The following is a 12,820-nucleotide window of genomic DNA, read 5'->3' as shown; positions in this document are numbered from 1 at the left end:
GTGGCTGGGATCTCTGTGAGGACAGGTGGCAAAGGCCAACCGCCCAAAAGGGGACGGATGCTGTGCCAGGACCTACACCTTTCAGGTGTTTCACAGTAGGCGTTCTGTTTAAGGGAGGCAGTGGGCATCGAATCCAGGAAGCCCTGCCTGCTAAGCATGCGTTCACTCTACCGCAGAGCTGCACTGCTCCCTCCGAAAACTGAGTTTCCGGACAGACGCCTGATCAAGACAAGAGAGGGACAGAAAACCCCCAGACGTGTACACTAACTTACCGAACGTGTCAGTTGGGCCAGCTCCATCAACACAGCTCAAGGTGTCATGCGCTGTTACTGGCCCTGGAGCAAGTCCAAACGTCTGGCTATCGGCTGCTGGCCTGCCGGCCTCTGGCTCGGTCGCCAACCCCTAGGAACACAAGAGGGCAATTAATTAAACAAGAACCGAACGCCAGAAACCATCACACTCACGCACGGGGTCTTTCCCCCAGTCAGTCATGGGGACAACAAGGACGCACGCCACCTCTCAGATCATAAGCCCTCTCCCCTGGGAGGAGCTGCCGAAACTCATGAAAGGGGGTGGGGGCCCTTCTCTCGACTCTGCCACCGGGAGGGAGCCAGGAAGACGACCCGGCACGCAGAAGTCTGACCGCTCTCCAACCCAGGGCGGAGGCACAGGGCGAGCGGCACAAGGGACAGGAGAGCCCGTGGCAGGCCGCTAGGTCACGGGGCGCTGGGAAGCCCGCACTGGGTCTTCAGAGACACAACCCAGTGCACACAGGGGGAAGCGAGGGCGCTTCCGGGGAAGGGCAGCCTGGGCCAAAGGCTGAGGGGTCAAGCATCAGAGGAAGTCGCGAGGGAAACTACAGCACTGTTACTGGCGATGGGCTGGAAAGGGGCAAAAGCCCCTACATTCAAGGCCAGACGTCCCCTGGTAACTTTCAGGTCAGGGTGGCCACAGGAAAAAAAGCCAAGATCAAACGACGACAGCAAAGCACCTGACTGCCACAGGGCGCGGTCCGCCTCCAGCGTCCCCTCACAAACGCTAACGGAAAAGAACTGGGCCACACCACGTAGATACAGACACCCGTTTCACGAGGTGAGCCTCCAAAATTGCTGCAGGTGCGTCGTGCAGTCACACGACGTGAAGCACCCGGTAACTGTAGTAGGTGTGCACTGGGATGGACCACATTGTAAGCCCGCAGACCTTCCCGGGCAAATGCAAACTTGGGGACGCAGGCTCAAAGCACCCAGGCGTCCCCGCTGCAGCGTGCCCCGACGCTTACCTACCGAACGAAGGAGAAGAACAGTGACAAAGGGAGACGGTACCTCTTTATCGGAAAAGACATCGGCCTCGTCCGGTTCTCCGCTCTGGGGCACTGTCACGGGGCCTGTAAGAAGGAGTCACACGTACATTAATGGGGACACGAACCTCTGGGAACTGCAAACCCCCCTCCTCTCCTCACCTATCCCCAACTCATGCGTGTTTCAGGGCAACCAAGGGGCACAGAAGGAGGTCAGGGGGCCAAAGCACCTCCTGGAAGGAGAAGCGCCGTCGTGGCTGGGATCTCTGTGAGGACAGGTGGCAAAGGCCAACCGCCCAAAAGGGGACGGATGCTGTGCCAGGACCTACACCTTTCAGGTGTTTCACAGTAGGCGTTCTGTTTAAGGGAGGCAGTGGGCATCGAATCCAGGAAGCCCTGCCTGCTAAGCATGCGTTCACTCTACCGCAGAGCTGCACTGCTCCCTCCGAAAACTGAGTTTCCGGACAGACGCCTGATCAAGACAAGAGAGGGACAGAAAACCCCCAGACGTGTACACTAACTTACCGAACGTGTCAGTTGGGCCAGCTCCATCAACACAGCTCAAGGTGTCATGCGCTGTTACTGGCCCTGGAGCAAGTCCAAACGTCTGGCTATCGGCTGCTGGCCTGCCGGCCTCTGGCTCGGTCGCCAACCCCTAGGAACACAAGAGGGCAATTAATTAAACAAGAACCGAACGCCAGAAACCATCACACTCACGCACGGGGTCTTTCCCCCAGTCAGTCATGGGGACAACAAGGACGCACGCCACCTCTCAGATCATAAGCCCTCTCCCCTGGGAGGAGCTGCCGAAACTCATGAAAGGGGGTGGGGGCCCTTCTCTCGACTCTGCCACCGGGAGGGAGCCAGGAAGACGACCCGGCACGCAGAAGTCTGACCGCTCTCCAACCCAGGGCGGAGGCACAGGGCGAGCGGCACAAGGGACAGGAGAGCCCGTGGCAGGCCGCTAGGTCACGGGGCGCTGGGAAGCCCGCACTGGGTCTTCAGAGACACAACCCAGTGCACACAGGGGGAAGCGAGGGCGCTTCCGGGGAAGGGCAGCCTGGGCCAAAGGCTGAGGGGTCAAGCATCAGAGGAAGTCGCGAGGGAAACTACAGCACTGTTACTGGCGATGGGCTGGAAAGGGGCAAAAGCCCCTACATTCAAGGCCAGACGTCCCCTGGTAACTTTCAGGTCAGGGTGGCCACAGGAAAAAAAGCCAAGATCAAACGACGACAGCAAAGCACCTGACTGCCACAGGGCGCGGTCCGCCTCCAGCGTCCCCTCACAAACGCTAACGGAAAAGAACTGGGCCACACCACGTAGATACAGACACCCGTTTCACGAGGTGAGCCTCCAAAATTGCTGCAGGTGCGTCGTGCAGTCACACGACGTGAAGCACCCGGTAACTGTAGTAGGTGTGCACTGGGATGGACCACATTGTAAGCCCGCAGACCTTCCCGGGCAAATGCAAACTTGGGGACGCAGGCTCAAAGCACCCAGGCGTCCCCGCTGCAGCGTGCCCCGACGCTTACCTACCGAACGAAGGAGAAGAACAGTGACAAAGGGAGACGGTACCTCTTTATCGGAAAAGACATCGGCCTCGTCCGGTTCTCCGCTCTGGGGCACTGTCACGGGGCCTGTAAGAAGGAGTCACACGTACATTAATGGGGACACGAACCTCTGGGAACTTCAAACCCCCCTCCTCTCCTCACCTATCCCCAACTCATGCGTGTTTCAGGGCAACCAAGGGGCACAGAAGGAGGTCAGGGGGCCAAAGCACCTCCTGGAAGGAGAAGCGCCGTCGTGGCTGGGATCTCTGTGAGGACAGGTGGCAAAGGCCAACCGCCCAAAAGGGGACGGATGCTGTGCCAGGACCTACACCTTTCAGGTGTTTCACAGTAGGCGTTCTGTTTAAGGGAGGCAGTGGGCATCGAATCCAGGAAGCCCTGCCTGCTAAGCATGCGTTCACTCTACCGCAGAGCTGCACTGCTCCCTCCGAAAACTGAGTTTCCGGACAGACGCCTGATCAAGACAAGAGAGGGACAGAAAACCCCCAGACGTGTACACTAACTTACCGAACGTGTCAGTTGGGCCAGCTCCATCAACACAGCTCAAGGTGTCATGCGCTGTTACTGGCCCTGGAGCAAGTCCAAACGTCTGGCTATCGGCTGCTGGCCTGCCGGCCTCTGGCTCGGTCGCCAACCCCTAGGAACACAAGAGGGCAATTAATTAAACAAGAACCGAACGCCAGAAACCATCACACTCACGCACGGGGTCTTTCCCCCAGTCAGTCATGGGGACAACAAGGACGCACGCCACCTCTCAGATCATAAGCCCTCTCCCCTGGGAGGAGCTGCCGAAACTCATGAAAGGGGGTGGGGGCCCTTCTCTCGACTCTGCCACCGGGAGGGAGCCAGGAAGACGACCCGGCACGCAGAAGTCTGACCGCTCTCCAACCCAGGGCGGAGGCACAGGGCGAGCGGCACAAGGGACAGGAGAGCCCGTGGCAGGCCGCTAGGTCACGGGGCGCTGGGAAGCCCGCACTGGGTCTTCAGAGACACAACCCAGTGCACACAGGGGGAAGCGAGGGCGCTTCCGGGGAAGGGCAGCCTGGGCCAAAGGCTGAGGGGTCAAGCATCAGAGGAAGTCGCGAGGGAAACTACAGCACTGTTACTGGCGATGGGCTGGAAAGGGGCAAAAGCCCCTACATTCAAGGCCAGACGTCCCCTGGTAACTTTCAGGTCAGGGTGGCCACAGGAAAAAAAGCCAAGATCAAACGACGACAGCAAAGCACCTGACTGCCACAGGGCGCGGTCCGCCTCCAGCGTCCCCTCACAAACGCTAACGGAAAAGAACTGGGCCACACCACGTAGATACAGACACCCGTTTCACGAGGTGAGCCTCCAAAATTGCTGCAGGTGCGTCGTGCAGTCACACGACGTGAAGCACCCGGTAACTGTAGTAGGTGTGCACTGGGATGGACCACATTGTAAGCCCGCAGACCTTCCCGGGCAAATGCAAACTTGGGGACGCAGGCTCAAAGCACCCAGGCGTCCCCGCTGCAGCGTGCCCCGACGCTTACCTACCGAACGAAGGAGAAGAACAGTGACAAAGGGAGACGGTACCTCTTTATCGGAAAAGACATCGGCCTCGTCCGGTTCTCCGCTCTGGGGCACTGTCACGGGGCCTGTAAGAAGGAGTCACACGTACATTAATGGGGACACGAACCTCTGGGAACTGCAAACCCCCCTCCTCTCCTCACCTATCCCCAACTCATGCGTGTTTCAGGGCAACCAAGGGGCACAGAAGGAGGTCAGGGGGCCAAAGCACCTCCTGGAAGGAGAAGCGCCGTCGTGGCTGGGATCTCTGTGAGGACAGGTGGCAAAGGCCAACCGCCCAAAAGGGGACGGATGCTGTGCCAGGACCTACACCTTTCAGGTGTTTCACAGTAGGCGTTCTGTTTAAGGGAGGCAGTGGGCATCGAATCCAGGAAGCCCTGCCTGCTAAGCATGCGTTCACTCTACCGCAGAGCTGCACTGCTCCCTCCGAAAACTGAGTTTCCGGACAGACGCCTGATCAAGACAAGAGAGGGACAGAAAACCCCCAGACGTGTACACTAACTTACCGAACGTGTCAGTTGGGCCAGCTCCATCAACACAGCTCAAGGTGTCATGCGCTGTTACTGGCCCTGGAGCAAGTCCAAACGTCTGGCTATCGGCTGCTGGCCTGCCGGCCTCTGGCTCGGTCGCCAACCCCTAGGAACACAAGAGGGCAATTAATTAAACAAGAACCGAACGCCAGAAACCATCACACTCACGCACGGGGTCTTTCCCCCAGTCAGTCATGGGGACAACAAGGACGCACGCCACCTCTCAGATCATAAGCCCTCTCCCCTGGGAGGAGCTGCCGAAACTCATGAAAGGGGGTGGGGGCCCTTCTCTCGACTCTGCCACCGGGAGGGAGCCAGGAAGACGACCCGGCACGCAGAAGTCTGACCGCTCTCCAACCCAGGGCGGAGGCACAGGGCGAGCGGCACAAGGGACAGGAGAGCCCGTGGCAGGCCGCTAGGTCACGGGGCGCTGGGAAGCCCGCACTGGGTCTTCAGAGACACAACCCAGTGCACACAGGGGGAAGCGAGGGCGCTTCCGGGGAAGGGCAGCCTGGGCCAAAGGCTGAGGGGTCAAGCATCAGAGGAAGTCGCGAGGGAAACTACAGCACTGTTACTGGCGATGGGCTGGAAAGGGGCAAAAGCCCCTACATTCAAGGCCAGACGTCCCCTGGTAACTTTCAGGTCAGGGTGGCCACAGGAAAAAAAGCCAAGATCAAACGACGACAGCAAAGCACCTGACTGCCACAGGGCGCGGTCCGCCTCCAGCGTCCCCTCACAAACGCTAACGGAAAAGAACTGGGCCACACCACGTAGATACAGACACCCGTTTCACGAGGTGAGCCTCCAAAATTGCTGCAGGTGCGTCGTGCAGTCACACGACGTGAAGCACCCGGTAACTGTAGTAGGTGTGCACTGGGATGGACCACATTGTAAGCCCGCAGACCTTCCCGGGCAAATGCAAACTTGGGGACGCAGGCTCAAAGCACCCAGGCGTCCCCGCTGCAGCGTGCCCCGACGCTTACCTACCGAACGAAGGAGAAGAACAGTGACAAAGGGAGACGGTACCTCTTTATCGGAAAAGACATCGGCCTCGTCCGGTTCTCCGCTCTGGGGCACTGTCACGGGGCCTGTAAGAAGGAGTCACACGTACATTAATGGGGACACGAACCTCTGGGAACTTCAAACCCCCCTCCTCTCCTCACCTATCCCCAACTCATGCGTGTTTCAGGGCAACCAAGGGGCACAGAAGGAGGTCAGGGGGCCAAAGCACCTCCTGGAAGGAGAAGCGCCGTCGTGGCTGGGATCTCTGTGAGGACAGGTGGCAAAGGCCAACCGCCCAAAAGGGGACGGATGCTGTGCCAGGACCTACACCTTTCAGGTGTTTCACAGTAGGCGTTCTGTTTAAGGGAGGCAGTGGGCATCGAATCCAGGAAGCCCTGCCTGCTAAGCATGCGTTCACTCTACCGCAGAGCTGCACTGCTCCCTCCGAAAACTGAGTTTCCGGACAGACGCCTGATCAAGACAAGAGAGGGACAGAAAACCCCCAGACGTGTACACTAACTTACCGAACGTGTCAGTTGGGCCAGCTCCATCAACACAGCTCAAGGTGTCATGCGCTGTTACTGGCCCTGGAGCAAGTCCAAACGTCTGGCTATCGGCTGCTGGCCTGCCGGCCTCTGGCTCGGTCGCCAACCCCTAGGAACACAAGAGGGCAATTAATTAAACAAGAACCGAACGCCAGAAACCATCACACTCACGCACGGGGTCTTTCCCCCAGTCAGTCATGGGGACAACAAGGACGCACGCCACCTCTCAGATCATAAGCCCTCTCCCCTGGGAGGAGCTGCCGAAACTCATGAAAGGGGGTGGGGGCCCTTCTCTCGACTCTGCCACCGGGAGGGAGCCAGGAAGACGACCCGGCACGCAGAAGTCTGACCGCTCTCCAACCCAGGGCGGAGGCACAGGGCGAGCGGCACAAGGGACAGGAGAGCCCGTGGCAGGCCGCTAGGTCACGGGGCGCTGGGAAGCCCGCACTGGGTCTTCAGAGACACAACCCAGTGCACACAGGGGGAAGCGAGGGCGCTTCCGGGGAAGGGCAGCCTGGGCCAAAGGCTGAGGGGTCAAGCATCAGAGGAAGTCGCGAGGGAAACTACAGCACTGTTACTGGCGATGGGCTGGAAAGGGGCAAAAGCCCCTACATTCAAGGCCAGACGTCCCCTGGTAACTTTCAGGTCAGGGTGGCCACAGGAAAAAAAGCCAAGATCAAACGACGACAGCAAAGCACCTGACTGCCACAGGGCGCGGTCCGCCTCCAGCGTCCCCTCACAAACGCTAACGGAAAAGAACTGGGCCACACCACGTAGATACAGACACCCGTTTCACGAGGTGAGCCTCCAAAATTGCTGCAGGTGCGTCGTGCAGTCACACGACGTGAAGCACCCGGTAACTGTAGTAGGTGTGCACTGGGATGGACCACATTGTAAGCCCGCAGACCTTCCCGGGCAAATGCAAACTTGGGGACGCAGGCTCAAAGCACCCAGGCGTCCCCGCTGCAGCGTGCCCCGACGCTTACCTACCGAACGAAGGAGAAGAACAGTGACAAAGGGAGACGGTACCTCTTTATCGGAAAAGACATCGGCCTCGTCCGGTTCTCCGCTCTGGGGCACTGTCACGGGGCCTGTAAGAAGGAGTCACACGTACATTAATGGGGACACGAACCTCTGGGAACTTCAAACCCCCCTCCTCTCCTCACCTATCCCCAACTCATGCGTGTTTCAGGGCAACCAAGGGGCACAGAAGGAGGTCAGGGGGCCAAAGCACCTCCTGGAAGGAGAAGCGCCGTCGTGGCTGGGATCTCTGTGAGGACAGGTGGCAAAGGCCAACCGCCCAAAAGGGGACGGATGCTGTGCCAGGACCTACACCTTTCAGGTGTTTCACAGTAGGCGTTCTGTTTAAGGGAGGCAGTGGGCATCGAATCCAGGAAGCCCTGCCTGCTAAGCATGCGTTCACTCTACCGCAGAGCTGCACTGCTCCCTCCGAAAACTGAGTTTCCGGACAGACGCCTGATCAAGACAAGAGAGGGACAGAAAACCCCCAGACGTGTACACTAACTTACCGAACGTGTCAGTTGGGCCAGCTCCATCAACACAGCTCAAGGTGTCATGCGCTGTTACTGGCCCTGGAGCAAGTCCAAACGTCTGGCTATCGGCTGCTGGCCTGCCGGCCTCTGGCTCGGTCGCCAACCCCTAGGAACACAAGAGGGCAATTAATTAAACAAGAACCGAACGCCAGAAACCATCACACTCACGCACGGGGTCTTTCCCCCAGTCAGTCATGGGGACAACAAGGACGCACGCCACCTCTCAGATCATAAGCCCTCTCCCCTGGGAGGAGCTGCCGAAACTCATGAAAGGGGGTGGGGGCCCTTCTCTCGACTCTGCCACCGGGAGGGAGCCAGGAAGACGACCCGGCACGCAGAAGTCTGACCGCTCTCCAACCCAGGGCGGAGGCACAGGGCGAGCGGCACAAGGGACAGGAGAGCCCGTGGCAGGCCGCTAGGTCACGGGGCGCTGGGAAGCCCGCACTGGGTCTTCAGAGACACAACCCAGTGCACACAGGGGGAAGCGAGGGCGCTTCCGGGGAAGGGCAGCCTGGGCCAAAGGCTGAGGGGTCAAGCATCAGAGGAAGTCGCGAGGGAAACTACAGCACTGTTACTGGCGATGGGCTGGAAAGGGGCAAAAGCCCCTACATTCAAGGCCAGACGTCCCCTGGTAACTTTCAGGTCAGGGTGGCCACAGGAAAAAAAGCCAAGATCAAACGACGACAGCAAAGCACCTGACTGCCACAGGGCGCGGTCCGCCTCCAGCGTCCCCTCACAAACGCTAACGGAAAAGAACTGGGCCACACCACGTAGATACAGACACCCGTTTCACGAGGTGAGCCTCCAAAATTGCTGCAGGTGCGTCGTGCAGTCACACGACGTGAAGCACCCGGTAACTGTAGTAGGTGTGCACTGGGATGGACCACATTGTAAGCCCGCAGACCTTCCCGGGCAAATGCAAACTTGGGGACGCAGGCTCAAAGCACCCAGGCGTCCCCGCTGCAGCGTGCCCCGACGCTTACCTACCGAACGAAGGAGAAGAACAGTGACAAAGGGAGACGGTACCTCTTTATCGGAAAAGACATCGGCCTCGTCCGGTTCTCCGCTCTGGGGCACTGTCACGGGGCCTGTAAGAAGGAGTCACACGTACATTAATGGGGACACGAACCTCTGGGAACTTCAAACCCCCCTCCTCTCCTCACCTATCCCCAACTCATGCGTGTTTCAGGGCAACCAAGGGGCACAGAAGGAGGTCAGGGGGCCAAAGCACCTCCTGGAAGGAGAAGCGCCGTCGTGGCTGGGATCTCTGTGAGGACAGGTGGCAAAGGCCAACCGCCCAAAAGGGGACGGATGCTGTGCCAGGACCTACACCTTTCAGGTGTTTCACAGTAGGCGTTCTGTTTAAGGGAGGCAGTGGGCATCGAATCCAGGAAGCCCTGCCTGCTAAGCATGCGTTCACTCTACCGCAGAGCTGCACTGCTCCCTCCGAAAACTGAGTTTCCGGACAGACGCCTGATCAAGACAAGAGAGGGACAGAAAACCCCCAGACGTGTACACTAACTTACCGAACGTGTCAGTTGGGCCAGCTCCATCAACACAGCTCAAGGTGTCATGCGCTGTTACTGGCCCTGGAGCAAGTCCAAACGTCTGGCTATCGGCTGCTGGCCTGCCGGCCTCTGGCTCGGTCGCCAACCCCTAGGAACACAAGAGGGCAATTAATTAAACAAGAACCGAACGCCAGAAACCATCACACTCACGCACGGGGTCTTTCCCCCAGTCAGTCATGGGGACAACAAGGACGCACGCCACCTCTCAGATCATAAGCCCTCTCCCCTGGGAGGAGCTGCCGAAACTCATGAAAGGGGGTGGGGGCCCTTCTCTCGACTCTGCCACCGGGAGGGAGCCAGGAAGACGACCCGGCACGCAGAAGTCTGACCGCTCTCCAACCCAGGGCGGAGGCACAGGGCGAGCGGCACAAGGGACAGGAGAGCCCGTGGCAGGCCGCTAGGTCACGGGGCGCTGGGAAGCCCGCACTGGGTCTTCAGAGACACAACCCAGTGCACACAGGGGGAAGCGAGGGCGCTTCCGGGGAAGGGCAGCCTGGGCCAAAGGCTGAGGGGTCAAGCATCAGAGGAAGTCGCGAGGGAAACTACAGCACTGTTACTGGCGATGGGCTGGAAAGGGGCAAAAGCCCCTACATTCAAGGCCAGACGTCCCCTGGTAACTTTCAGGTCAGGGTGGCCACAGGAAAAAAAGCCAAGATCAAACGACGACAGCAAAGCACCTGACTGCCACAGGGCGCGGTCCGCCTCCAGCGTCCCCTCACAAACGCTAACGGAAAAGAACTGGGCCACACCACGTAGATACAGACACCCGTTTCACGAGGTGAGCCTCCAAAATTGCTGCAGGTGCGTCGTGCAGTCACACGACGTGAAGCACCCGGTAACTGTAGTAGGTGTGCACTGGGATGGACCACATTGTAAGCCCGCAGACCTTCCCGGGCAAATGCAAACTTGGGGACGCAGGCTCAAAGCACCCAGGCGTCCCCGCTGCAGCGTGCCCCGACGCTTACCTACCGAACGAAGGAGAAGAACAGTGACAAAGGGAGACGGTACCTCTTTATCGGAAAAGACATCGGCCTCGTCCGGTTCTCCGCTCTGGGGCACTGTCACGGGGCCTGTAAGAAGGAGTCACACGTACATTAATGGGGACACGAACCTCTGGGAACTTCAAACCCCCCTCCTCTCCTCACCTATCCCCAACTCATGCGTGTTTCAGGGCAACCAAGGGGCACAGAAGGAGGTCAGGGGGCCAAAGCACCTCCTGGAAGGAGAAGCGCCGTCGTGGCTGGGATCTCTGTGAGGACAGGTGGCAAAGGCCAACCGCCCAAAAGGGGACGGATGCTGTGCCAGGACCTACACCTTTCAGGTGTTTCACAGTAGGCGTTCTGTTTAAGGGAGGCAGTGGGCATCGAATCCAGGAAGCCCTGCCTGCTAAGCATGCGTTCACTCTACCGCAGAGCTGCACTGCTCCCTCCGAAAACTGAGTTTCCGGACAGACGCCTGATCAAGACAAGAGAGGGACAGAAAACCCCCAGACGTGTACACTAACTTACCGAACGTGTCAGTTGGGCCAGCTCCATCAACACAGCTCAAGGTGTCATGCGCTGTTACTGGCCCTGGAGCAAGTCCAAACGTCTGGCTATCGGCTGCTGGCCTGCCGGCCTCTGGCTCGGTCGCCAACCCCTAGGAACACAAGAGGGCAATTAATTAAACAAGAACCGAACGCCAGAAACCATCACACTCACGCACGGGGTCTTTCCCCCAGTTAGTCATGGGGACAACAAGGACGCACGCCACCTCTCAGATCATAAGCCCTCTCCCCTGGGAGGAGCTGCCGAAACTCATGAAAGGGGGTGGGGGCCCTTCTCTCGACTCTGCCACCGGGAGGGAGCCAGGAAGACGACCCGGCACGCAGAAGTCTGACCGCTCTCCAACCCAGGGCGGAGGCACAGGGCGAGCGGCACAAGGGACAGGAGAGCCCGTGGCAGGCCGCTAGGTCACGGGGCGCTGGGAAGCCCGCACTGGGTCTTCAGAGACACAACCCAGTGCACACAGGGGGAAGCGAGGGCGCTTCCGGGGAAGGGCAGCCTGGGCCAAAGGCTGAGGGGTCAAGCATCAGAGGAAGTCGCGAGGGAAACTACAGCACTGTTACTGGCGATGGGCTGGAAAGGGGCAAAAGCCCCTACATTCAAGGCCAGACGTCCCCTGGTAACTTTCAGGTCAGGGTGGCCACAGGAAAAAAAGCCAAGATCAAACGACGACAGCAAAGCACCTGACTGCCACAGGGCGCGGTCCGCCTCCAGCGTCCCCTCACAAACGCTAACGGAAAAGAACTGGGCCACACCACGTAGATACAGACACCCGTTTCACGAGGTGAGCCTCCAAAATTGCTGCAGGTGCGTCGTGCAGTCACACGACGTGAAGCACCCGGTAACTGTAGTAGGTGTGCACTGGGATGGACCACATTGTAAGCCCGCAGACCTTCCCGGGCAAATGCAAACTTGGGGACGCAGGCTCAAAGCACCCAGGCGTCCCCGCTGCAGCGTGCCCCGACGCTTACCTACCGAACGAAGGAGAAGAACAGTGACAAAGGGAGACGGTACCTCTTTATCGGAAAAGACATCGGCCTCGTCCGGTTCTCCGCTCTGGGGCACTGTCACGGGGCCTGTAAGAAGGAGTCACACGTACATTAATGGGGACACGAACCTCTGGGAACTTCAAACCCCCCTCCTCTCCTCACCTATCCCCAACTCATGCGTGTTTCAGGGCAACCAAGGGGCACAGAAGGAGGTCAGGGGGCCAAAGCACCTCCTGGAAGGAGAAGCGCCGTCGTGGCTGGGATCTCTGTGAGGACAGGTGGCAAAGGCCAACCGCCCAAAAGGGGACGGATGCTGTGCCAGGACCTACACCTTTCAGGTGTTTCACAGTAGGCGTTCTGTTTAAGGGAGGCAGTGGGCATCGAATCCAGGAAGCCCTGCCTGCTAAGCATGCGTTCACTCTACCGCAGAGCTGCACTGCTCCCTCCGAAAACTGAGTTTCCGGACAGACGCCTGATCAAGACAAGAGAGGGACAGAAAACCCCCAGACGTGTACACTAACTTACCGAACGTGTCAGTTGGGCCAGCTCCATCAACACAGCTCAAGGTGTCATGCGCTGTTACTGGCCCTGGAGCAAGTCCAAACGTCTGGCTATCGGCTGCTGGCCTGCCGGCCTCTGGCTCGGTCGCCAACCCCTAGGAACACAAGAGGGC

At 59.1% G+C, this 12,820-nt stretch overlaps 1 protein-coding gene across 1 annotated transcript in view; it reads right to left on the bottom strand.

Moving 5' to 3' along the window:
- LOC140685710 (uncharacterized) overlaps window positions 1–12,820 on the bottom strand; it is a 75,082-nt gene that overhangs the window by 38,371 nt on the left and 23,891 nt on the right. Inside the window, exons 26-42 of the mRNA XM_072937792.1 lie at window positions 12,673–12,802; window positions 12,173–12,234; window positions 11,123–11,252; window positions 10,623–10,684; window positions 9,573–9,702; window positions 9,073–9,134; window positions 8,023–8,152; window positions 7,523–7,584; window positions 6,473–6,602; window positions 5,973–6,034; window positions 4,923–5,052; window positions 4,423–4,484; window positions 3,373–3,502; window positions 2,873–2,934; window positions 1,823–1,952; window positions 1,323–1,384; window positions 273–402 (exon numbers count right to left, since the gene is read on the bottom strand). Coding sequence (XP_072793893.1) covers window positions 273–402; window positions 1,323–1,384; window positions 1,823–1,952; window positions 2,873–2,934; window positions 3,373–3,502; window positions 4,423–4,484; window positions 4,923–5,052; window positions 5,973–6,034; window positions 6,473–6,602; window positions 7,523–7,584; window positions 8,023–8,152; window positions 9,073–9,134; window positions 9,573–9,702; window positions 10,623–10,684; window positions 11,123–11,252; window positions 12,173–12,234; window positions 12,673–12,802 — 1,666 coding nt within the window. The remainder of the gene's footprint in view (window positions 1–272; window positions 403–1,322; window positions 1,385–1,822; window positions 1,953–2,872; window positions 2,935–3,372; window positions 3,503–4,422; window positions 4,485–4,922; window positions 5,053–5,972; window positions 6,035–6,472; window positions 6,603–7,522; window positions 7,585–8,022; window positions 8,153–9,072; window positions 9,135–9,572; window positions 9,703–10,622; window positions 10,685–11,122; window positions 11,253–12,172; window positions 12,235–12,672; window positions 12,803–12,820) is intronic.

The sequence above is a fragment of the Vicugna pacos genome, chromosome 15 (assembly GCF_048564905.1).
Source record: "Vicugna pacos chromosome 15, VicPac4, whole genome shotgun sequence".
NCBI classification, from domain to species: Eukaryota; Metazoa; Chordata; class Mammalia; order Artiodactyla; family Camelidae; genus Vicugna; species Vicugna pacos.
This window is presented reverse-complemented; position numbering and strand designations above follow the sequence as displayed.